At 35.9% G+C, this 26,593-nt stretch overlaps 1 protein-coding gene across 1 annotated transcript in view; it reads left to right on the top strand.

Annotated features, from left to right (window-relative positions):
- Positions 1 to 6,411: 6,411 nt before the first annotated feature.
- Positions 6,412 to 26,593, top strand: part of BLM (BLM RecQ like helicase) — a 61,873-nt gene continuing 41,691 nt past the window's right edge. Inside the window, exons 1-5 of the mRNA XM_051981139.1 lie at positions 6,412 to 6,494; positions 17,754 to 17,855; positions 20,038 to 20,738; positions 24,481 to 24,634; positions 25,838 to 25,965. Of these exons, the coding sequence (XP_051837099.1) occupies positions 17,758 to 17,855; positions 20,038 to 20,738; positions 24,481 to 24,634; positions 25,838 to 25,965 (1,081 nt within the window). The 5' untranslated portion in view covers positions 6,412 to 6,494; positions 17,754 to 17,757. The remainder of the gene's footprint in view (positions 6,495 to 17,753; positions 17,856 to 20,037; positions 20,739 to 24,480; positions 24,635 to 25,837; positions 25,966 to 26,593) is intronic.

Raw genomic sequence — 26,593 nt, 5'->3', positions numbered from 1 at the left:
TTGAATTTTTTTAGGAACACAGGCCTAATTATACCATAATAATTTTTCTCAAAAGCTCTTAATACATCACTCTACTCCTTAAAAAAATCTTCATTGACTCTCCCTTGTTTGTTTTCTTTTCAAACTAGATTTATATTTCCTTCAGTATAGAAAGTTCCCAGCAACGAGCTCCAATGTAGATCAGCATCTGTTCTACAACTTCTAGTTTTAATTGTCTGGGCAATGAAAAAACAATTGATTTTGCCTAGGATCACATAGCTAATATGTAACAGAAACAGGACTTTGCTCTGCTCCAAAACCAACTTCCTATTTTTCCTGCCAACTGCTTTTCTAAATTCACTCTCATAAGAAATTTTCATTAATGCTGAATAAAGTTCAAACTCCTTAGCCCTCTCAAATCTATCTTCAAGGTGTCTTTGCAACTTGCCACATTATTGCCCATTCACATACTTTCCACTTCAATCAAACTAGACTGCTTGGTCATCCACAAAATGTATTCTAAATTTTCCCACTTTTGCTCATATAGTTCTGCAAGTCTGGAATTTCACCACAACTCCATTGACTAAAATCCTGACTGTCCTTCAGGATACAAATCCTCCATGAAGCCTGTGAAACTCTTACCCCTAAATAAACATCATGTCTTAAGCAGCAAGATGGTAAAGTGGACAGTGCCCCAGCCCAGGAGGCAGGATGATCTGAGTTCAAATTTTATTTCAGATACTTAATATCTGTTAGATCCTGACAAATCACTTAATCTCTCTGTGCCTTAGTTTTTTCAATTGTAAAATAAAGATAATAATCACATCTATCTCACAGGTTTACTATAAGCATCAAGTATTTGTAAAGTGTGTTAACACAATACCTGGCATATAGCAGATGCTTCATAAAGGCATATTCTCTTCTTTGGGAACATTTTTCTTATGTCTATCCCATATAATTATACTCTATTTGGTATTCTACATGTAATCTATGTGTCAATTAACCACTGGACTCTTATGTGATCTGGCATAATTTGGAGGGGAAGTTGAGCCTTCTAAATTTGCTCAGCTACAGAAACCCAAAGGACATCAATCAATATCTGGTTTATGTCTCTCTCAAAACCTTGAGAAACTCTGAGAATATCAGTCTTGGGCTCATTTTGTTCTCCCAAAATAGAATCTCCTCTGTTATATAAGCATTCAGGTTAATCAAAAACAAGTTTTCTTTAAAATAAAGAAAAAAAAAACTATTCATACCTAAGTTACTCAACTATCAGGAAAACTTTTTCTATTTCCCAAGTGTCAAGCAACATTCCCCTCTGCTAAGTTCCATTCTTGAACTTACATATTTCTCAACCTCACAGTTGAAGAGAAGGAAAGGTCATGCTACTTTTCCATGCATAAGGTTCTCTGCTATAACAGTCTCTTTTCTTCATAATCATCACCCTTTCAATGTTTCTGTTTGGTACTGGATCCTCAGTGCTCATGGTTCTGCTTAGGCTTCCTCTTTTCCATCTCCTCTTATATCTTGGTCTGTATGGTTCTTTCTTTATATTAGAAGTAGATCCCTTCTTTTTTCCTAACTTTTTTTTTCAACTTACAAGCATTAATTTTCTTTCCTCCTTACTTTCAAAAAAAGAAAAACCCTTTCAAGAAATAAGCAAACAAATTGTTATTGATCAGAGAAATAAAAATTAAGACAATTCTGAAGTACCACTTCACACTACACACCTCTCAGATTGGCTAAGATGACAGGAAAAGGGGGCAGCTAGGTGGCACAGTGAATAAAGCACCAGCCCTGAAGTCAGGAGGACCTGAGTTCAAATCTGATCTCAGACACTTAATATTTCCTAACTGTGGAATCCTGGGCAAGTCACTTAACCCCAACTGTCTCAGCAAAAAAAAAAAAAAAAAAAAAAAAAAGACAGGAAAAAATGACAAATATTGGAGGGGGTATGGGAAAACTGGTGGAGTTGTGAAATGATCCAACCATTCTGGAGAACAATTTGGAACTATGCCCAAAGATCTATCAAACTGTGTATACCCTTGGATCCAGCAGTGTCTCTACTGGGCCTGTATCTCAAAAAAATCATTAAAAAAGAAAAAGAAAAGGATCTACATGTGCAAAAATGTTTGTGGCAGCCCTTTTTGTAATGGCAAGAAACTGGAAAGTGAGTGGATGCCCATCAGTTGGAGAATGGCTGAATAAGCTATGGAATGTTACTATTCTATAAGAACTCATCAGGGGGATGATTTCAGAGAAGCCTAGAAAGACTTATATGAATTTATGCTAAGTAAAGTGAGCAGAACCAGAAGATCATTGTACACAGCAACAAGATTATATAATGATCAATTCTGATGGCTCTTTTCAATGAAATGATTCAGACCAGTTCCAATAGTCTTGTCATGAAAAGAGCCATCTGCACCCAGAGAACTGTGAACAACAGCTGTTGTTTGAATGCATTGTATTTTCTCTCAATTTTTTTCCTTTTTGATCTGATTTTTCTTGTGTAGCATGATAATTGTGAAAATATGTATAGAAGAACTGCACATGTTTAATATATATTGGATTACTTGACAGCTAGAGAAGAGGCTGGGGGAAGAAAGGGGGAAAAAATTGGACCACAAAGTTTTGTAAGGGTGAACGTTGAAAATTATCTCTGCATATGTTTTGAAAATAAAAAGCTTTAATAATAAAAAAAAATAAGCACTTGGAAACTAAAAGGGTTTATTCCTATTGAAAAATGGCTAAACAAAATGTGGCATGGAATTGTAATAGAATATTATTATTCTATTAGAAATGATAAAATAGACAACTTTATAAGAAACTGTGAAGGTCCATATGAAGAGATGCATAGCAAAATGAACGAGAGAACAATTTATCCAATGACATTTTAGAGAAAAATAACTTTTAAAAACTTTAGAACTCTGTCAATGTAATGATAAAGCATGAGTATAGCAGACTCAAAAAGAAACATACTATATACCTTCTGCCCTAGAGAAGAAATTAAAATGCAGAAGACATATAATTTTCAGGTGTGATCAGTGTAAGAATTTGTTTTTCTGAACTCGTCATGGTTATAAGAGTTTTATTTTTCACTCTATTTTTTGAGTTTTGGCTTAATGGAATAGGGTGGTGGGAAAAATGGATTATATATGTGTGACAAAACATACTTTTTTAAAAGTTCATAATCAAACAAAATAAATTTCTTCATTGTCCATGTCTCTTTCATTATCAGCAGCTCATCATTTATCTTTCTATCAGGGGATGAGGAGCATGCTTCATTATCAACCCACTGGAATTGTGGTTGGTCTTTGCATTGTTAAGCCTTAAGTCTTTTAAATTTGGGTTTATGATCTTCTTGTTATTGTATCATTTGTTCTCCAGGCAACATTTCTTTTTGCACAACCCCCTCTGGAGCTTGCCATTTTCTCTTTGAATAAGTTTAACAAAGGAGAGAAAACAAAATTTATTTAAGTGATAAAGAGAGCCATCTACATTGAGAGGACTGTGGGAACTGAGTGTGGACCACAACATAGCATATTCTTTTATTATTATTATAGCTTTTTACTGACAAAACATATGCATGGGTAATTTTTCAACGCTGACATTTTTCAACATGTTAAAGTATATGTTAAATACTATATATATACATATTTATACATTTATTTTGTTGCACAAGAAAAATTGAATTTAGAAAAGTAAAAATAATCTAGGAAGAAAAACAAACATGCAAGCAAATAACAGAAAGAATGCAAATGACAACATAGCATTTTCATTCTTTCTGTTGTTGTTTGCTTGCATTTTCTTTTGTTTCTCAGGTTTTTTTCTTCTTAATCTGATTTTTTCTTGTGCAGCAAGATAACTGTATAACTATGTATACATACATTGGATTTAACATATATTTTAACATATTTAACATGTATTGGACTACCTGCCATCTAGGGAGGATGGGGGGGAAGGAGAAAATTTGGAATGGAAGGTTTTGCAAGGGTCAATGCTGAAAAATTACCCATGCATACGTTTTGTAAATAAAAAGCTTTAATTAAAAAAAAAAAAAAAACAAGGAAGAAAGGGAGGGAGGGAAGAAGGAATGAAGGAAGGGAGGGAGGAAGGGAGGTAAGAAGGAAGGAAGGAAGAAGGGAAGAAAGGAAGGAAGGAGGGAAGGAAGGAAGGAGAGAAGGAGGGAAGGAAGGATGGAGGGAAGGAAGGAAGGAATGAGCGAAGGGAGGAAGGAAGGAAAGAGAGAAGGGAGGAAAGAGGGAAGGAAGGAAGGAAGGAGGGAAGGAAGGAGGGAGAGGGAAGGAAGGAGGGGGGAAGGAAGGAAGGAGGGAGAAGGAAGGAAGGAGGGGGGAAGGAAGGAAGGAGGGGGAGAAGGAGGGAAGGAAGGGAAGGATGGAAGGAAGGAGGGAGGGAAGGAAGGAAGGAGGAGGGAAGGAAGGAAGGAGGGAGGGAAGGAAGGAAGGAGGGAGGGAGGGAGGAAAAGAAGGAGGGAGGGAGGGAGGGAAGGGGAAAAGGGGGGAGAGGAGAGAACGGGAAGGAGAGTTAAATGATCATTATCTGCCTGGGGTTATATAGCCAATATGGTGGAACCTGAACTCAGGTCTTCTCAACTCTAAGGTCAGTCCTCTATACAGTCTATACACGGTCCTCTATACACTATGCCATGCTTCATCTCATTTCCTTAAAATGAATGCTGGTGTAAATGCTAAGAAGGAGATTGGTTTGGAAGGGGAAAAAATAAAAGCAAAACAACATGACTAGCAAGAAATAAAAGAAAGAAGACTTAAAAAAAATTTTTTTAATATCTTTAAGATCATTGATTTCGAGCTGAAAGGATCTTAGAGACAATCTAGTGCAACTTCATTTTACCTATGAGAAAATTAAGTATCAGAGAAATAATTTCCCAAAGTAAAAGCAGTAGTAAAAAACAAATGGAGATTTGAATCTTTGTCTTATTATTCCAATTCTAGTATATTTTCTACTGCCTGATTATGTATTTATCTACATACATGTTTTATATCTCCCAATAGAGGTCAGCATTTTAAAAGAAGGAATGCGTTCTCATTTTTTTTTGTATCCAAATAATTTGCTTTCTACGTGGTAGACATTTAATGTTTGTCTAATTTGTATTAAACAGTCATACTAATTGTAATTGGAGTTCAGAGAAGGGAAAGATAGTTGGCAAAATCTTTTAAAGATTATAGACGAAGATGATCTGAAATTCTTTATTTCACTTTTTTCTTTCTGCAAAGGCTATTCTATAAATAGATGTCAACATTTTTTGTAGGAAGAAAGTAAAAAGTAGGAACAAATTCCTGAAATTCTGGCTGAGTTCCTTATAATCAAGTCTCAAGAAACTTTAGCCCTAACTGAGTTAACGTAAATCAGACAGCTAGTGGTGCGGTAAACTGCACTGGACTTTAAAAGTCAGGACTATGTATATTCAAATACAACTCTCAAAACCTGTGAGTACTACCTCCTCAATCCGGGCAAATCACAACTGTCTGCCTCAACTTTTTCAACGATTAGATAAGCGAGTATAATAGCCCCAGCCTTCAGGAGTTGTTTTAGGGTTTAAAAGACAAAATTTGTAAAGGGTTTTGCAAATCTTAAAAAGTTTCAAATAAATGTTATTATCTTTGCAGTTCAAGAATGCCTCAAAGGTCTGGGTTTTCTAGAACGTAGAACCTACAAACATATTTTCTTGGAAGGAAAATTAAACTCCTAACTTGCAAACTTCATAATAGCGAGATTTTGCCCAATTTCTGGATTGCGATTACAGTCAACTCGCTAATATCAACTAGGAAAGGCGCTGCACCAGTAGTCTGGAGGGTCCTAATTTTAAATCCATAACATCCTGGTTATGTCATTCAATTTTCTAAGCCTCAATTTCCTCATTTATAAAATGGGGATTATACTACCTTTCTCACACGGTTTGCGGACACAAAATGAGATCAGTTCTTTGCAAACCACAAAAGACAATAGTGAGATTACCTCATTTCGGAGGCCAAAAGCCAGAATCCAGAGATGACAAATACAAAGGGATAAAATAGAGATTTAAGTACGACACCTTTTTTCTTAATCCTAAAGTTTGTTTTCAGGTGTTTCAGGAAAATTTGGGACTCCAAAATCAGGAAAGGCCAGCTAAAATCCCCAAATTAGACAGGATAAGAAAAGGGCGGGACTTAAAACCGTACTTCTTGCTATGCTCCCGGACGCGATAATACGCTATTTCCGGCGTCCCTAGGTCGTCCCCATCCACGCGTTCGTCAATTCTGAGTCACATGATTCACAGACCTCCTCTTCGCTCTTTCTAGTGGTCTCCCAATTGCTTCCGCCCGTAGAAGGCGGGGCTAAACCCATGGAGTAAACCCCTATTGGTCGGTTTCCGTCCGAGGGTAAGCCAATTGGGATACGACCTCTCGACGCGCGAAACTGCGTGCATTTGGCCGAGCAGCCCTTCTGGATGTTATTTTGGTCCTGAAGCTCTGGATTGGGGGAAAACCCCTTAGGTGAGTACGGGGATGCAATGTAAGGTGAGGGGAGTTAGTTTACACCGCTCAGGCCTGGCACCTCTGCTGGGACCATTTGCAGCGGGGTCGGGGTTGTTGCCTGGGGCTTGCCTCCCTTGGAGCGAGGTCTGGGAGTGGAGCTGAAGGGGGCCCCGGTGTCATCGAAGTCGAGCTGGGATACTTCGAGGCCAACCTCGCCTTCCCCAAGGGGAAAATGAGACCTCAGGATAACTTATTGCTTCGCCCTTTGAAAGTACGGCCTTTGACTCCCTCCCCCACCCCTCTTCCCCGCCCTAGAGTGGTGCGACTCTGCTTTATTCCTCTACCTTTGCAGCCCTCAGGAAGAGAAGGGAAAAAAGAATCTGGCTTGTCTCAGTTCCTTCGTCTGGTGTTTCTAAGATATCTTCCAGGTTCATTAACACCGATGTTAATGAAGAACCACCAATAGGGTTAAGGAACATTATTAGAAATCTGATGGGTAAACAGAAGAAAAAAATTAAAAATATATCTTTTAAGAAGTTTTATTACAGCAATGATGTTCTTTTACTTTGACTTGTGCAAACTTGAAGTTTCAACTTTAAGCTGGGAGTTGGCAGTGTTCCTATTCCAGTGTTGCATGTAAGAATGGGGATTGGACTCCTCATTTCCACTGGTAGGGAGAAGTTCCTCCATCAGTGCAGACTATCATCTTCTCTACAACTTCATTGCCCGGAGTAGGGAGAGATGAAGTAACTTACCTATGATCACACGGCCAACAAGTATCAGACAGGATTTGAAGCCAGGTCTACCTGGCACCGAGGCTGACTCTCATGAAGGTAGCTTGATATTCATAGAAAAATGAATTGTAGACTAGGAATCTATTCCCATTATACTGGAGGTGTTGTCATTTTCAACTCCTTCTGACTTCCTTTTTGGGATTTTCTTGACAAAGGTTCTGGAGTGGTTTGTCATTTTTTTTGGTCATGTTTATTTTACAAATGAGGAAACTGAGGCAAACAGGATTAAGGACTTGCTCAGGTCACATGGCTAGCAAGTATTTAAGTAAATTTAATTCTTCCTAATTCGAAGCATGGCACTCTTTACAATGCCACCTTGCTGCCCAGTGGATGAAATGTGTAGACCTTCAACATCACCATTAGGATCTTTTCCCTATGAAATTTTTTCAGTCTTGGTTGATTCCATCAGACATTAGTAGGACCTGTGTCCTACTGGCACAAGCTTCAAGAACCTGTGTACACTCAAAGAGGAATCGAGAATAGGATTTTAATGGAGAAAAATTTCACCGCTTATCCTCTTTCCCCCCAAGATGCTCATCTCTATTGGTCATAAGGACCTCTCTTCCATGGAAATCACTTGACTTTAATATTTGAAAATCACCTAGTCTAAATTTTTCATTTTGTGGATAAAAACAAATTACAGAAAAAGTACCCAAAATTCAAAAAGGTAATGTCTTGTTTGAAGAACAGTAAAGAGGCCATTGTCACTGGGTCTAGGAGTACATGAGAAAGTCATAGGTGTTTAGGTGTAAAAAGCCTGGGAGTGGAGGGGGAAAAGGGGGTCAATGTTGTGAAGGGCTTTGAATCTGGTTCTGGACATCATAATATGCCCCTGGAGTTAAAGAGCATGCAGGTGTTGTGGTACAACCTGCTTTTTAGGTAAATCACTTTGGTGGCTTAATGGAAGATGGACTAGAATGGGGAAAGGCTTGTTTTAGGCAAATAGTATAAGTGACTTGGGCAATCTTTGCTTTTCCAGTTCAGATAAAAATGAGATTCCTGGAATGCCTGTTCCTTCCACCACTTCCTTCATGTTTCCTTCCACCACTTCCTTCATGTTTAAACAGTTTTCAATCTCATGTACCCTTTTTATATAAAGTCATAATTTCCTTCCCATTCTTCTTTTTCTTCCCAGTTTATTCCCCTATCCCTTACATTTTCTTCTCCTAAAGACTACTAAAGCAGAGAAGAAGCACCCCAGGCCCTCTGCCTTTCCTAACTTTATTTGTGATTCTTAAAGAATTAGGTTTCCAAAAAGATATTTTTTCTACCCCTGATTAAAATATAAACAATTCATCATGATACAGTCATCTCTATCAAGCTATTATGTTTGCTTTTCTGTTTCTCTTGATTCCCAAGTTTACATTCAATTTCAAAGATTCTGCTCATTTTTGGCAGGGAAATTTCATTGGGAATGCTTGGAAGCTCTATATGTTATTAAAAGTCTTTAAAAAAAAAAAAAACTCTTTAGAAGTATGCTCAGTTTTGTCTTGCAGATTTTTTTGATTGTAAGTACTGTTGTTTTTAAGAAAACAAATCCAATTCCAATCTCTCCTCTTTTTCTAGGGACAATTGCCAACTTTGTACAATCTTGATTATGACTTCTTAGAAATTGAACTCTTTTTAGTTCCTTGCCATATTTTTTGTTTGGAAACTCTGAATTTTGGTCATGATATTCCTGGGAGTTTTCATTTTAGAGGTTCATTCTGGAAGTGACTAATACATTTTTTTTCCAATATCCATTTTGCTTTTTAATTCTAATAGATCTAAAAGATGTTTTTTATAAGGTGGTTTTTTGTTTTGTTTTGGTGAAGCAATTGGAGTTAAATGACTTGTTTAGAGTCATACAGCTAGTAAATGTTAAATGTCTGAGGCTGTATTTGAACTCAGATCCTCCTGACTTCAAGGCTAGTGTTCCATCTAACTGCCCTGTTTTTTATAATTTTTTTAAAAACTTTTTTCCTTTATAATAACTGAATTTCAGTCAGATGATTCTGATATCTCTCCTTGATCTGTTTTCTGGGTCATTATTATTATTATTATTATTGTTATTATTATTATTAAAGCTTTTTATTTACAAAATATATGCATGAGTAATTTTTCAACATTGATCCTTGCAAAACTTTGTGTTCCAAATTTTTCCCCCCACTCCCTCCCCTAAATGGCAGGTAGTCCAATACATGTTAAATGTGTTAAAATATATGTTAAATCCAATATAGGTATACATATTTATATGGTTATCTTGCTGCATAAGAAAAATTGGATCTAGAAGGAAAACAAAATGCAAGCAAACATCAACAGAAAGTGTGAAAATGCTGTTGTGGTCCACACTCAGTTCCCATAGGCCTTTCTCTGGGTGTATATGACATTCTTCAATACTGAACAATTGGAACTGGTTTGAGTCATCTCATTGTTGAAGAGAGCAATGTCCATCAGAATTGATCATCTTATAGTCTTGTTGCTACTGTGTACAGTGATCTCTTGGTTTTGCTCATTTCACTTAGCATCAGTTCATGTAAGTCTCTCCAGACCTCTCTGAAATCATCCTGCTGGTCGTTTCTTACAGAACAATAATATTCCATATATAACATTCATATACCATAATTTACTTCAGCCATTCTCCAATTGATGAACATCCATTCAGTTTCCAGTTTCTAGCCACTACAAAAAGGGTTATCACAAACATTTTTGTACATGTGGGTTCCTTTCCCTCATTTAAGATCTCTTTGGGATATAAGCCCAGTAGAAACACTTGCTAGATCAAAGGATATGCACAATTTGATAACTTTTTGAGCATAGTTCCAAATTGCTCTCCAGAATGGTTGGATCTGTTCATAGTTCCACCAACAATGTATTAATGTCCCAGTTTTCCCACATCCCCTCCAATATTCATCATTACCTTTTTCTGTCATCTTAGCCAATCTGAGAGGTGTAGTATCTCAGAGTTATCTTAATTTGCATTTCTCTGATCAGTAGTGATTTGGAGCACCTTTTCATAAGACTAGAAATAGTTTCAATTTCTTCATCTGTAAATTGTCTGTTCATATCCTTTGACCAGTTGACCAGCTGATAAACTGGAAAATGTCTTGAATTCTTATAAATTTGAGTTAATTCTCTATGTAGAAAATATACAGAAATGAGGCCTTTAAAATCAGAACCTTTGAATGTAAAAATGTTTTCCCAGTTTATTGTTTCCTTTCTGATCTTGTCTGCATTAGTTTTGTTTGTACAAAAACTTTTTAACTTTAGATTATTTTGATTATATTTTTTGTGATCAATAATGATCCCTAGTTCTTTGGTCACAAATTCTTTCCTCCTCCACAGACCTAAGAGGTAAATGATCCTTTGTTCTTCTAATTTGTTTACTATATCATTCTTTATGTTTAAATCATGAACCCATTTTGAACTTATCTTGCTGTACAGTGTTAGATATGGATCAATGCCTAGTTTCTGCCATACTAGTTTCCATTTTTTCCAACAGTTTTTGTCAAATAGTGAGTTCTTACCTATAATTTCTGGGCTAGCTCCCTGGAGGGCCTCAGGATCAGTCAGAGTCAGGATAAATCAAAGCCTTTCATCTTTAGGGGGAGAAATGAAGAAGGCAGGCAAGCTGCTACGCAGCTTGCCAAAGATGTATCCTGGGTTCTGGAGTCTGGAGTCTCTAGCCTCTGTCTTCCTCATCCTTCCACCAAGTAACTGATTTCTCTCCCCAGCCCTCCAATCCTTGCCTATGATTATCTCACAACTGAACATTCAGCAAGCACCAATGGTGAGGAGAACCATTGCATTACCATCTCATCTAAAATATATGTATATAGAGCCGTTATCTCACATCAAATAGATAATTAGCCTTAAGTGTTCTACTATCTGATTCAAGTATACCTTTTCAGAGTTTCAGCCCTCTACACTTATCCCAAAAGCGGAGTCTTGAGGTTTGTCAAACACTAGATTACTGTAGTCATTGACTGTTTTGCCCTGTGAACCTAACCTATTTCATTGATCAACTACTCTTTTTTTTAGCCAGTAGCAAATGGTTTTGGTGACCACTGCTTTATGATATAATTTTAGATCTGGTATAGTTAGAGCACTTTCATTTGTTTTGTTTTGTTTTTCATTAATTCCCTTGAAATTCTTGATCTTTTGTTCTTCCAGATGAATTTTGTTGTTATTTTTTCTAGGTCAGTAAAATAGTTTCTTTCTTTTTTTTTTCTTTTTTTTTTTTTTTTAATAGTAAAATAGTTTCTTGGGAATTTGATTGGTATAGCACTAAATAAATAAATTAGTTTAGGCAGTATTGTCATCTTTATTATATTTGCTCGACCTATCCAAAAGTAGTTGATATTTTTCAAGTTGTTTATATCTGACTTTATTTGTGTGGAAAGTGTTTTGTAGTTTTGCTTATATAGTTCCTGACTTTCCCTTTGGAGATAGATTCCCAAATATTTTATACTGTCAACAGTTATTTTAAATAGAATTTCTCTTTGTATCTCTTGCTGTTGGATTTTGTTAGTGATGTATAAAAATGCTGATGACTTATGGATTTATTTTGTATCCTGTAACTTTGCTAAAGTTGTGGATTATTTCTAATTTTTTTTAGTTGATTCTTTAGGGAGGTCATTTGTTTTTGATTGAATGTATCTTACATATTCTTTAGTCTTTGATTTTGCTTTAATATTTTTTATTTTCTTTTGGAGTCATTGCTTTCTGATTGAAAGAACTATTTCTGAATTTAAGAGTTCAATTCTTTGGTAAGGCTTTCCATCACCACCTGTTCTAAACTATTAATTCTCCTTATATTCTTTCCTCAGTTTCTGTCATTTCCTTCAACATTGTATTTTGTGTTCATTGTTTCATTTCTTCTAGAATTGCTTATAATTCTTGTGGTCAAAGCATTCTTTTCTCTGAGACCTTGTTTATAATTGTGGAATTACACTTTCTTCTGGTTTACCTCTTGGGATACTTTGAGTCCAAAGTATTTCTTATTGCATTCAATATTTTCTTCCATTACTCACATCTTAGTTCTCAGTTTCTAGATCAGGGCTTTGTGTTGGGTAGTGTGAGGAGGTGTTTAATATAGTGTTTGGTCTTAATAAATGCTTTTTGATTGACCCTGCTTGGTCTTGGATGAGGCTAAAGTAGGACTTGCCTTCTATAGAAATTATTGGTATTTGACTCAGTTTCTTTATGATATGACTTAAGTTTTGCCTTAGCTGTCTCTTTCTTGCACAGTTGCAAACTCAGATTTGGCTTTGACCCTTTATAGAACTTGACCTGGTCCCATCTTGAAATTGTCGGTGGTGCTAGTGGCAAGATTCTGGGCAGATCTTAGAATCTGTGCTTCCCAAATACTACCCTACTTCTGTCTCCTGCTATGGCTTAAACATGGGCTGTCTGAGTCTAAGAACTGAAGACACTTAGGAGGTGACCTATCTCTATTCCCTATTGTACCTTATGTGAGACTACTTGGGCACCTTCCTTATATGTCTTAAGTGAAGTTTCCTGGATTCTAGTATCCTGCTGTACCTTAGGCATGGCTGCATTGCTTGCTGTGGTCTTGTCTTGTGACCTAGGAAAGTACACCTTTTGGCTTCTACCTGCTTGGTTTCTTTTTTGTTCTACAGGATTCTGGTGCTCATTTTTTGCAGTCCTGGATAGGATGAAAGAGGTTAGAATTAGAGCTGTTTCTCTTTGCTTTTCTATATCAATGTTCCTCCTATTGTGTTTTTAAGCTTTTCTGCATCACTTTTGAGAGATCTGGGTTCACCTAAGTCTTTCCTAATTTGCCACTGTCTTCACTGCAGCTCAGAAAGAATGTTAACAAGTAACTTTTAGAATTTTATGTATAGATTCTAGTTTAAAGTAATATGTGATCACATCAGCATTTGGCTTTAGTTGCTTCATTATTAAGATAATCAAAGGCCTATTTAACTCCTAATGGAGCAATCAAAATATGTAGAGTTTAGAAGAAAACAATAAAAGTTATTAAAATTTGGAAAATGAAATAAAGTAATTATTGTCATAGGTCACCTTGCTCCATTTTTTTTTCCTTATGACTAAAGGTCTGTTACTTCTGTCCCAGTTTCAATAGCGATATCCTCAAGCATCTTATTAAATTCCTTTTTTGTGCCAGATACTGTGTTAGACACTAGAAATATAAATACACAATATAAAATAATACTCTCAAGGAGCTACAGAAGTCTGATTTAATATGTGAGAGATGGCCAATTGTATAGTTTTCTCAGGTCTAGGTTTCATTTCTACCAGAAGGAAGATTGTGAAGACCGAGTTAGCACCCAGGATACCTTAGAATCATCCGGAGTCAGGTTAAGCAAAAGTGCCTGGTCTTTAGGGGTAGAAGTGAATTTGATGGACACAGGATCTCCAGGACCTCCTTTTTCCTGGTCTACCACCAAAGTGACTCTGGCTTTTCTTATTCCATCCCCTAATCCTTCCCACAATTCTCTGTATACACCAAAAGATTGAACCAGCACAGAATAGTGGGAAGGGCCATTATCAAGCATATGCTAATAGAGTATTGTCCAATTGATAATTAGCCTTAAGTGCTGGATTGTGGGGACCTCAGTGCATCAACTCAGAGTTTCAGCCCTTTACAGAAGATCTCTGTGTTAAGGTTTCCATTTCCCTGATAAGTGTCTATTTCTCCAAGTCCATAACAGCTTAGAAAGACATGCATACTTTATACTTCTCACTGGATATTTCTAAATATGGTATGTGGATATGCAAAATGAGGGATTGAGAATTCTCCACTTCATCTCTTCGATAAAGAGAGTTAATTCAGATCAAAGATGGACAGAAGCAGCTACACCCAAAGAAAGAACACTGGGAAATGAATATAAACTGCTTGTATTTTTGTTTTTCTTCCCGGGTTATTTCTACCTTCTGAATCCAATTCTCCCTGTGCAATAAGAGAACTGTTCGGTTCTGCACACATATATTGTATCTAGGATATACTGTAACCTATTCAACATGTAAAGGACTGCTTGCCATCTAGGGGAGGGGGTGGAGGGAGGGAGGGGAAAAATCGGAACAGAAGTGAATGCAAGGGATAATGCTGTAAAAAAAATTACCCTGACATGGGTTCTATCAATAAAAAGTTATTTTAAAAAAGAGAGAGAGAGAGAATTCTCCACTTCATTATTGGCCTGAGGGCATTATAAATAATTGTGACAATGAAGGATTGGGATTGCTTTGCTCCAGTTAGCTTCTCACTAAAGATTATGGATAGATCTGGTCAACAAGTGTTAAGATGGACAGAGGATTGGGGACTGAGTTAGGAAATAGGATAAAAAGAGAGAGAGAGATAAGCAAGCCAAGGTTATACTACAAACCTTGAAAGAACAGGAAGAACAGACAAAGATTATGTTATAAACTGTGCAGCTAAGTCAGTCATGGACCCAGAAGGGAAGGGAGGAGAGTGCAATTCCCCAAGCAGAGGGAATTTCCAGGGCAAAGGGGGAGTTTGCCCCGAGCCCCATTAACTTGCTTTATCTATGGCTAACAGGGTGTGTGAAGAGAAATTGTCCCCAAAGAAAAAGAGACCAGAAAACGTTCTCCCTCACAGTAATATAGACTAGAGATGTTGGATTTATAGAGCAAGCCCATCCAGAGCCCTTGATAAATCAGGGTGGGAAGCAGAAAGGAAGACTATATATTTTTGATTGACACTAGAGCTACTCAGTCTTCTAACACAACTACTTATTGGAGCTAAAGTAAGGAGAAAAACCCTCATGATTTCAGGGGTGAAAGGGGAGAATTATCTAGTTCCCATCACTGAAGTCCTAGAATTGGAATACTTGAGTTCAGAATTCTAGAGGAGATTCTTGTTTGTGCCTGAGGCAGACATGAATTTGTTGGGGAAGGATATGATTGCCCAGATGTCCTTCTGGCTCCTAAATAGTTCCCAAAGAATACCATTATTGAGAGAAGAGAAAAACCAGATAACCACAGATTTGGGTGGGGCCTCGTAATCAAGGACAAGTGAACATTGCTTCTATCAAGGTTAAGTTAAAGGTATCTGGAATTCTGATCAAGATAGGCCAATATTCCATTTCTTTAGCTGGGTAACAGGGACTTAAATCAGTGATTCAAGGCTTACTGGAGAATGGGTTACTAGAATTCTTTAAGTTATCTTATAATTCTCCTATCCTTCCAGTAAAAAAGGGAGATGGATCTTACTAGTTAGTTCAGGACCTTAGGGAGATTAATAAGATTGTCTTTCTGTTCCTTGTAGTGTCCACCTTGTAGTCCCTGATCCTTACACTATTATGGGAAAGATCTCTGCTGAAAGTAAATGTAGACTTGATGCTTTCTGGGCATGTCTTCTAGACATAGAAAGCAGAGAGTTGTTTGCTTTTGAATGGGAAGGTCTGATTACTGGAAGAAGTAACAGTTGAGGTGATATGTCCTTTTCTAGGGATTCATCAAACCCCTAAACCTATTTGGTCAAGTCCTAGAAACTATTTTTGAGAACTTCCAGCCACCCTCTAGGACTATAATCTTATATTTGGCAAGGGAATTGCCAAAGTTCCTGCGATTAGTAGGCTACTGTTGGTTATGGATAGATTCCTATGCAACCCTGACTAAACCTCTGTATAAATATTTGCTGGAAGAAGAGCCAGACACCATTTACTGGAACAAGGAAGGTGAAGAACTTTGAGTATTGGCCTTGCCCTCATTAGAAAAACCATTTCATCTGTTTGTCAGTGTAGACAAGCTCCAGGGGTCCTGGCTCAGCAGTGGGGAGGACAGAAAAGACCAGTAGCATTCGTCTTCAAAATTTTAGACCCAGTCACTTGAAGCTGGCCAATATTTGTCCAGGCAGCAGCTGGGTGGTGGTTTACCAATTCTAGAATACTTAAGTATGAAGACATCTTAGTGGAAAAGGATGATTTGATCTTAACCATGACACCAATCAGAATCCCACAACCTTTCTATTGGGGAAATATAATCTGAAATTAAACAAGGAAGGACCTGGAACTAATAGACTTTCAGACAAAAACCCACAAGGATTGACAAAAGTTACTCATCACTGGGAGAGTAAATTGGTTCATACAAGGAAAAAGGAGGCATGGTTATACAATCATTTGGGGGGATAAGACTGTTGTAGTGGAACTGGGGAGATTTCCAAATAACTGGTCTGTGCAGACTTGTGAGTTTCATGTGCTAAATCAGGCCTTGAAGTTATTGGAGAATCAAGAAGAGAATATCCATACAGATTCAAAGCATGCCTGGGAAATGATCCATGTGTTTGGAAAAATATGGGGGAAAGGAAAGGGTATGGTGAATAGTAAAGGCAAAAAGCTGGCTCACAACACTCTATTAATATAGGTAATGGAAAACTTGCGTCTGCCTAAGTCTATGGCTTTGGTAAATATTAATGGGCATCAGAAGGGGAATTTTTCTGAGGCGCAAGGCAATAGACTATCCAATAAGGAGGCCAAGAGAGCTGGAGAACTGGAGCAGCAAATGACTGAAACAATATTGATCCTAATTCCCCTTTTCCGCCCTGACCCAAAGCCCTCCCCTCTAGTGGAAAAGGAAGTAAAGGGGACCTGAGTTCAAATGTGACCTCAGGCACTCAACATTTCCTAACTGTGTGACCCTGGGCAAGTCACTTAGCCCCAATTGCCTCAGCAAGAAAGAAAAAAAAAGGAAGTAAAAAGGGTCCAGGAACTGGGAAGCCAGCAGGACTATTGAGGGAGGTGATTTCTCCCAGTTAAGAGAGAGTTCTTAAACAAAGCCACTACAAGACAGATCCTATAGTACCTACATCAGGGTAGTTATTTTAATGTCCAGAATCTGTGTGACACAGTTTTAGCCAAGTATATATCTCCGGCAGGTGACTGATGGCTGTATTATTTGTTGAAGGCTGAATAAAAGCAGCCAGAGACACTATCCTAAGGGAGGCTGGCCCGGAGTATACAGTTACAGTTCACTGAGGTGCCACCAGTAGAGAGAGACTGAGGTATCTGGTGGTAGTGCTCTGTCTCCTCACCACTTGGGTGGAAGCCTTTCCCCGGCACAGAAGACTGTGTCCATGGTGAGCAAAATCTTGCTAGAACAGATAGTTCCCTAAAACAGATTGATTGAATGGTTTGATTCTGTTCAAGGCACTCATTTCTCAGGTGAAAAGGTTTAAGCAGCTCTGTTCTAGAGCATAGAGTGCCATTCTGTTGGCATAAACTAGAACCTAGGTTCTAATCTTGCTGTATACCATAATGAGATATCAGAATAGGACATTAGTGAATGAGTAATGTTTTGCATTTTAAAGTTTACAGTGTATTTTTTGCACAAACATTACCATATTTTAATTCCATAACACTAAAAAAAAAAGTATATATCCTGAACACTTTTGAAATATTGGATTTGGGGTGTCGATAGTTCTTATTTGTGTTCTTTCCCTCCTTACAAATATTGTGATAAAAGTCGAATAACTGGATATCACTTTTTTCTCTCCACATAGAATTATGGCTATTATTCCTCAGAATAATCTTCAACAGCAGCTAGAACGTCATTCAGCCAAAGAAATTCAAAATAAATTAAATGTTCTGAAACACAAATCTATGTAAGTATTTTGATCTGTTATACCATTGCAATGAGAGACATGCGGTAAAGTAAACAGGTCTAAAACTAGCCTTGGAGCCAAAAGGATCCATATGACACTGGGCAAGTCACTTAACTTTTCAATGCTACAGACAACTCCCTAAGACTGTAAGTTGCAGAGAAGATGCTAACCTATTTTGATAGGAAAGCTTTGCTCATCTGGGCATTGCTTTTACAAATGAGATTACAAGTCTAATCCCTATTTCTGTATGAGATACAAAATGATACAAATGTGTAAAAACATAGAATTTAAAACTCATTTACTATACCCCCATATTTTGTTCATGAGGAAATGAAAGTCCAGAGAAGTCAAGTGATTTGCCCAATATCATCACTTGCTCAGTTTAGATCCAGAAGCCTATTATTCTATTATTCTCAGTCTCTTTGGTCTTCACCATTTTGTCATTATCCATATCACCCTTCTGTGTGGGTAAAGAGCCAGAATTTTGACCCTGACAATGTTAGCTCATAAGCACAGAACTATTTGCATCAAGTTAAACAATACTGAGACTTGTAAGGACTAGATTGGGGTCATTCTCAAGAGACTTTATTTCTCATTGAGAATTATCTTCTGAGGCTCTTCATGTTTGGGAACCTTTCCCCCGAATTCAGCAATGTCCCTTCCTTAATCTTCCATTTTTTCCCTAATTTCCATTCATTTGAAGGAGAGTCAGGTTTATGCTAATAACTCAAATGCAGAGGCTTTATGAACTCATCCAACCTCTGAAATATTGGCAAACCAAACTTATAATTGGCTAGCAAATGTTTTGTCCCTACCTATTTTCATCTGTCAATTCAGATTTAGAACACTGAATATTTGAAAAGATTAAACCAAAGATTTTTTTTTCACATTGTGACATTTCACTGTGGCCATTGATAAGACAAATTATTTGTTGACTTATTACTTTTTTCATAAATACCCTGAGTTATTCTTCAGTGATATAATGAAAACAACCCTAATTTTGGAGTCAAAAGGTCTACTGCCTAATATCTCTATCACTTTCAACACATTTGACTTTTCTGCACCTCAATTTTCTTCTCTAAAAAAGTTAAAAAGATTAGACTAGTTGATCTTGAAGAACTCTTTTAGATCCAAGACATAGATATTTAACTGTCCAGTTTTTTCATTTTCATTTTTCATTTCTTTGGTAGTTAAATATGATTTCACAATAATGTCTATTCCCTAGGATTCTTGCATAAAACAAGTCTAGAGTATTTTAGTGGAGTTTATTTTTAATTACTAAAATTTTGTAAATATAACAGTAAAAGTAGACTATTAGAATAGCACTATTAATTGAAATCCAAAGATAATTCAACAGTTTCATTTTAGCCAGTAGTTTGAGACTCCTCTACAAAATCCAAGAAGGGGTGTTTACAACTAGCAAAAAATGGCTTATTTGAGGGTTTTGTTTTGTTTTTTTTTAGTTTGTCCTGCCCACCTTCCAAACATGTTAATGAATACAAAATAACCAAGACAGGCAATTTGAGATAGAAAAGTAGAGTCAAAATATTTGATAATTAAATTATCAGCTCCTAAACAGTCACAGGCAGTATGACATAGTGGATAGAACAAAATTTCTTAAACTGTGGGTTGTGACCACCATATGAGGTTGCATAACTGAATGTGGGGGTTCTCAAAAGTTTTGATTTATTATCAGTAAATGTTTGATTTTTATTACCTATTTTATATACCTGGAGTATTGTAAACATTTCTTAAGTGAAAAGGGGATGCAAGTAGAAAAAATTTAAGAAGCCTTGGGATAGAAAAACCTGCTAGTTTTATGACCATGAGCAAAATACAGTTTTTCATTATCCTGGGTAGCTAGTTCCTCTAAGACCCTAAGTTAGAGATTAGTTGTTTGGGTTGTATTTCCTGCCCAGATACCAGAGGTTCACTACAGATATGGAATCAAACTCAGAATTTAGATATCTCATATATTCTCTAAGTCATTAAACAAATCTTAAAGAAAATACAAATCAGAGAGAATAAAAGTAAATTGGTTTAAAAAAAATTATAATACACATAAACTTAACTTAAAAATAAATTAGCTTAAGAAATTAAGTCTTATTTTTTCTTTAAAAAATGAAATGTATTATCTTTTATGGAGATTTTAAAATAATATGTCAGTCTCATATTTTTTCAGAGGCTTCACTTTTAAAAAGAAAATACCTTCTAGTAGCAGTGTAACTCAAGCTTTTGTGTTAAGTGATAAAGATGTTAATATTACTGAGACCTTTCCTCTCAGTAAGCCTCTCCCCAATACCAAGAACCAGCAAGCAAGTATCACTGCCATGTCAGAGAAGACTTCAAAAGGACAACAAATCTACAAGTTTTGTTCAAATGAGATATTGTCAGATTCTTCAAAGAACACCCATGAAACTTCGTGTTACTTACAACCTTCTACAAATGAAAACTCTGTCAAAAAGGTGTTGTGTAAAGATTCTAAGAAATTAGAATTAAATTCTTCATTTGATTCTACCAGCCTTGTCAGTGATTGGGACGACATAGATGACTTTGATACTTCTGGGAATTCAAAAACTTTTACTACACTCTCTAGAAGTAATTTTGCAAAATTAAATAATACTCAGAGATCAAAAGGGGATAAAAATAACTTATCTAAAACACGGGCACGTAAAGCAAATGGGAAAAAGGTTGATCCAGAGCTTTTGAATTTTCCATCTGGTAAAAACAAGCAAGCAGAATTAACTAAAAAAGAGTTGCCTGAATCAGAAGAGCTAAGCAGTCCTGTGATTTGTCTTGATGATGATTCCATTTCTGAAGAGTTTAAAAATGAAGATATTCAAGAAAAACAGACTTTGAAAACTCACTTGGATGATGAAAGAGGTAATGATTGTTATAGAGCTCTTTCAGTATATTAAATTTTAGAATTATAGAATGTTAAAACTGGAAGGAACCCTAATATATCTAGGTCGACTTGATATTAATTCTCAGAGCCCTATTTTTGTCTTAGCTATCGTTTCCATTAATTTTTGAATAGTCTTTTGAAAGTCTAGTAGATAGCTGTATAATCAACAAGCATATATTAAAATACAAAGAATATTTTTAAGGCACTTACAGGTGAGCTTGAGGGAAGAGTACATGTGAAACATGATCCCAGCATTTGAGGAACCATCAGAAAGTAGAAGATGTTATAAATTACTATAATATACAATATTACACAAAATAAAATATGTGAGGCCTGAGGGAAAAAGGTAATTAGAGGGAGAGGTTTCCTAGAGGAAGATTCATTTGAGTTACATCTTTGAATTTGAAGAATGAAAAAAATTCCAGGACTGTAGCATGGACAATATTGGGAGAATCTATTGATCTAAGTTCCTAAGTCTTTCAAACTTGTTTTAATTTATTGTGTTGCTATCCTTGTAAAAATTGACCTGGTTCTGCTCATTCTGTGCTGTGTTAGTTAACACCACCTAGTATTCTCTGAATTTATCTCCCTTTCTTTTCTTATAGTAGAGAGATTCTTTTATACTGGTATGACATGGCTTTTTTGGCCAATCCTCAATTGTCTAATAGGTAATATAAGGTACCCTTTTAGATTCTAGTTTTTTTTTTTTTCTCTTTTTTCCTCTCTTTTACTGTTCTCTTCGGGATTAGAAAATTTGTTTTGATTTTAACTGTTATCTTACTCTTAATCTGCCTTATCTTCAATCATCATTCCCACTTATTTCTCTGTAGTTTGATATATTTTTACAACAAATTGTGTATACGTGTTGTCAACACTCTTGTCCATAGATACCCCTTTATCCATGTTTCCTATACTTTCCTTCTAATATACCTCACTTATGAGAAATGGCAAGTTCCTTTGATTTTGTTTGTGCAAAAACTTTAATTTTATGTAATGAAAACTGAATGAACCTCTCTCTCACTTCTCTAAAATGGCTGAATCAGTTCAGAACTCTGTCAAAAGTAGATTTAATGTGTTTGTCTTTTCAGAGTCCTTCTAACATTAATTATTTCCTGCTCCCCCTCCTTTTCCTCCTCTTCCTTCTTCCCCTCCGTCCCCCTCTTTCTTCTTCTTTTCCCCTTTCACTTCTCCTCCTCCCCCTCCCTCTCTTCCTTTCCTTCTTTTCCCCCTTCTCTTTCCCTCTCTTTCTTCTCTGCTGATTTGAAATAAAACCTCAAAGCTATTTGTTATTAATGATAACACTTTTTCTTCCAGTTGTTAATAATTATAGATTTTTGGAAAACCATTCATATCCTTTTGACTACTTATCTCTTGAAGAATGGTTCGTGGTTCTACAACTCAGTCGATTTTATGGTTATCATATATTTGATACAAACTTTTTTCCTAATTGATGCTTTTCTAATACATTACATTGATTTTATTTGTGTAAAAACTTTTCAGATTCATATATGATAGTCAAAAACCCAGTATCTTTTTAACTATTACTATTTAACTATTTAATTATTATCATTATAAAATTTAACTATTTTTTCAAGCCTACTTCTCCTTGACTTTTTTTTTTTTTTTTTTTTTTTTTTTGACATTTGTACTAACTTCTAGATCTTTCTTCCCTGGGCATCTGTGATACCATTCTCTGTCCCCTGCTTTCTCCTTGTGATAGAATGTTCCTTTTCAATGTCCTTGGCTAGATCATCATTCATACCCAACCTACCAATTATGAGTGTTCCCTAATACTCTACTCTTTCTCTCAGGAAGAGCATCTCCTATTGTCCCAAAAACTTCAACTAATTACCTCAGAATTATCCTAAATATTTTCTCTCCTTTATGCCCACCTCATATACACTCAGATGCCAAGTCTTATGAGTGCTACTTCTATGATATTTCTCACTTCTATCCCTGACAATTCATTTACACTGACCCTAGCTAGATCTTCACTGTGCCTCACCTGGACTAATAACTGCCTAATAGGTTTCCTTGCTTCCCATTTCTCCCCATTTATACAGTTTCCAAAAAGATCTTCCTAAGGCAAAAGTTTTATAATGCCATTTTTCTACTCAGAAATCTTTAGTGGCCCTTATAGTTGATAAAATAACCAGCTCATTAGCCTGGAATTCAGCCTGATTCTAGCCTATCTTTTCAACTTTATTTCATAAGACTTCCTTTAATGCAGTATATATTCCAGGAAAACTAGACTATTAACAATTTCCCAGACTCAACTTCTCTGTTTCCATTCATTTACACAAGCTGCCCCTTATATCTACAATGCACTTCATCATTATGGCCTTTCAAAACTCCTACATGACTTAGCTCTTATATCATTTCTATGAAACCTTCCCAAATCCTCATAATTATTGGTATTCTCTTCTTCACATTACCTTGTACTTCCCTACTTGTAGGAAAGCTTTAGCTCTCTACTAAAAACCAATAAGGTATAGCTCTATTTATGCCTACAGTTGTGAAAACATGCCTTGAGTTTGAGAATCTTCAGTGTTAGTATCCTAAAAGGCCACAGGATGGGGATATTATTTCATGAAAGTCTGTAGCTCTGATAACTTGAGTGGGGAAAAAAGGGGAGTGTAAGAGAGATGGGGGTATGTGCACATGCTTAGTTTATGTGTTGTTCTACAACACATTCTATGTAGATTTCTATCTAGCTTTTCTTTTATCTGTATTTGTCTATTTTGCACCTTTAGATTTTCCCTTTCTTACTCCTTTAGAGATACATGAGGTTAAGCTGCTTTAAAAAAAAAATACGTCATTTTTTTGGTCATACATTATGCATTATAATTGGTTATATTTTATAAATATGTTAGAAATTATATCTACACAAATCTCCCCTCAGTCACTTTAGGAGGCTGTGTATGTTTTACAATAATACCACCATTGTTCAAATTGTCTTTAGAATTCCTCTTTTAGAATTACCCTCCCAATTTCTTGAGTAAGAAATAAGGGATATTCTCTTAAATGTCTTAGGCAATACAAGTCCTAATGCTTTAAAGGTGAATTTGACTTAATTGGGAGACAGGGAGTGTGGGGAACAAAAATTATTTGGAACTAGTAAAGTGGGTGGGCCCACTGGGTAATATGTTCTTGGTCAAAGAACAGAGTGTGACTATAAAGTAAGGAAACCAATGTTCTTTTATAGCTTGTTAACTGTCTCTGAATGTAAAAACAGAAATGTTTTTAGTAATGGCAGCATTGTTATAATAAGCTTGCCAAAAATGATTGCTTTGAAGGACATTGATTTGGTCATTTAAATTCTGGTATGTTTGTTTTTTTAGATCAGTTCAGTTATTATATTTTTTACACATTTTTTATTTGTTATTGAGGATAGTTTTATGTTCTCTTTCTTAAGTTAAAAAAGCAGACAGGAAGGTAGAAATTTTTTTAAAACTAAATTGTTTTTCAAATTATATGACCTTCTATTCCTCTATCCCAAGAGGGTCAGTGGCCTTTAATAGAAAAAGAGTTCCCTGCCCTCTAGTTTAAAGGATATTATGAGAACTAAATAGGTTCTATTTTTTTTTTTAATAAACAAAGCATTTGTACATATGTGTTATTTGTGGTTTTTTCTTTTTAAGGATTCTTTTAAGAACTTACTATTATGTTTCTTCTATTAATGATGGAAATGACTTATGTTCATTAACTATTTTATTTTAGATTACAGTGAAAAGAAGAAATCTCCTGAAAGAGTTGAACAACATACAATAGATGAATCATTAGGTGCTAACTGTGAGGAATTTAATGAAGATGATTTTGATATAGATTTTATTCCACCTTCTCCAGAAGAAGGAGTGTTTTCTTCCTCTTTGAGGTACCTTTGGTAAAAATAGCCACCCGATAAACAAATGTTTCTATTTATTATTCAGGTGTCTTAAATAATTTGACTTGGTTAAGTCGTGTTACTTTTCTTACTTTTATACATTAGTGTGTTTTGCTTTCTTGTTTGTTCATTCTACAAAGGAAAAAAAAACCCAAATTACTACTCAACTTATGCATTTAAAATCTTCACCATCTCCCAGTTATTTAGCATGATTAGATTTATAATAAGGAATATATTATAAAAAATCATTCCTGGGTTTCTCATACTAGATGAAGCATTCCACTCTTATGAGGAGTAAAAAAAAGAAGTGCTTTGGACCCAGCAAGGTAGCGTTGCCCCCTACTCTTGTTATTTTAAACATGACACATCACTTATGTAATTGAAGTGAGTTGATATTTCAGAGACAAATATATGAAGTTCTTCTGATGTCTAAAGTTGTTAGTCCTTGTCATCTCCAAACCAGAGGATCACCAGCTAAGTGGTCTTTCCTTTTCCAATCTGACATCCTCCCTTGAGTGATGGTGAATGTACTGTGCTCTTTCCCCAAAATTCAGATAAACAAAAATCCCATTATGTTCCATAGCAAGAGAAGCAAAATGTTATGTATATGTTACACCACTCCTCTTCTATTCATGCATTTTTTTTAGAAAATGGTTGATTAGAAGTTAGAGGTTATAAGCAGTCAAGCCATAATTGTTATTTGATAGGACAGGGGAGCTATAAAAAGTTCCTCCTTCTGCCACTCCCTATCCCCCTTCCCAAAGCATTTGGAACCTTACATAATTAAAGTTTCATTTATAAATTATTTATTGATAATTTTTTGTTTTTTCATTATTACCAAATATCTTCCTCTCTCCTCCTAGAGTTATCCCACATAAAAGATAATAAGAAAAAAATGTTCAACAAAACTAATATCAATCATGAAAGTAGCTGCAGTGATCCACATTCAGCCTTCCCTTCTGCAAAGGAGGTAGAGAGAGGCTCATTTTTAGACTAAAGAGAAACTCCTATATAAACAGCTACAGCTTTGTCATGTAGGAAACTTTTGTAATCGTATGCCTATAATTGAATTTTATCTATACATTATTGTCAAGCCTGTCACAAAGGAATATCAGGCAAAAATGAATTGTCATAGATAGAAATATATTTTTGGTTAGTCCATGTTAAAATTATTTTCTGTTTTGTTATCTGCAGTACTCTAAAGGAGCCTTCCATTTGTGATGAGGGAAAAAATGCTACTAAGTTATCAAATTACTTTTCATCAGAATCTGAGAAAACAACTAGCCCACAACTTTTACAGGAGACGAGTACAAAATATGATGGTATGAAAAAATGTTTTAGATACAGAAAATATTTGTTGTTCCTATTCGAGAAGAGGAAGCAATTGAGTTTATAGAGAGAGAAGTTTATTTTCCATTTTTGGTCATACTGTATAAAGTAAGATGCATTTTCCATTTCTTTTATCATTATCTTCCCCTTTTTTTCACTGGCTGTCATCCCCTTCTCCATCTTCACTTTCTTCCCTTCGCAGTCCCGTTAGTTAATCAATTCAACTCAGTGTTGTCCTCTAGTCTTAAGTCCCTTGTACTACTGTTGTAAAAGTCCTGGCAATCCCCAGTCTTGGATTGCTACTACCATCCTTTACCTTGACTGTAGTAACTGGAGAAAGTCATGTAATCATACTGACTAATTCACTATAAATTTATGTTGTCCTGTCTCAATTAGGCCCTCATTTTGGCAAGGTAATCCTTTGTTTTCCCCTGATTCTATTCCAGTTCCTTCACTGGTTATTCTTTCTTCTTTCCTTTCTTTAAAACTCCCCCACCTGGAGCCAGAAATATTGAGACATGGAGTCAAAAAGACCTGACTTCAAATCCAGTCTCTAATACTTCCTAGCTATGTGACCCTGTCACTTAACCTCCTTTTGCCATAATTTTCTTAGCTGTAAAA

This window comes from Antechinus flavipes, chromosome 2, assembly GCF_016432865.1.
Source record: "Antechinus flavipes isolate AdamAnt ecotype Samford, QLD, Australia chromosome 2, AdamAnt_v2, whole genome shotgun sequence".
NCBI classification, from domain to species: Eukaryota; Metazoa; Chordata; class Mammalia; order Dasyuromorphia; family Dasyuridae; genus Antechinus; species Antechinus flavipes.
This window is presented reverse-complemented; position numbering and strand designations above follow the sequence as displayed.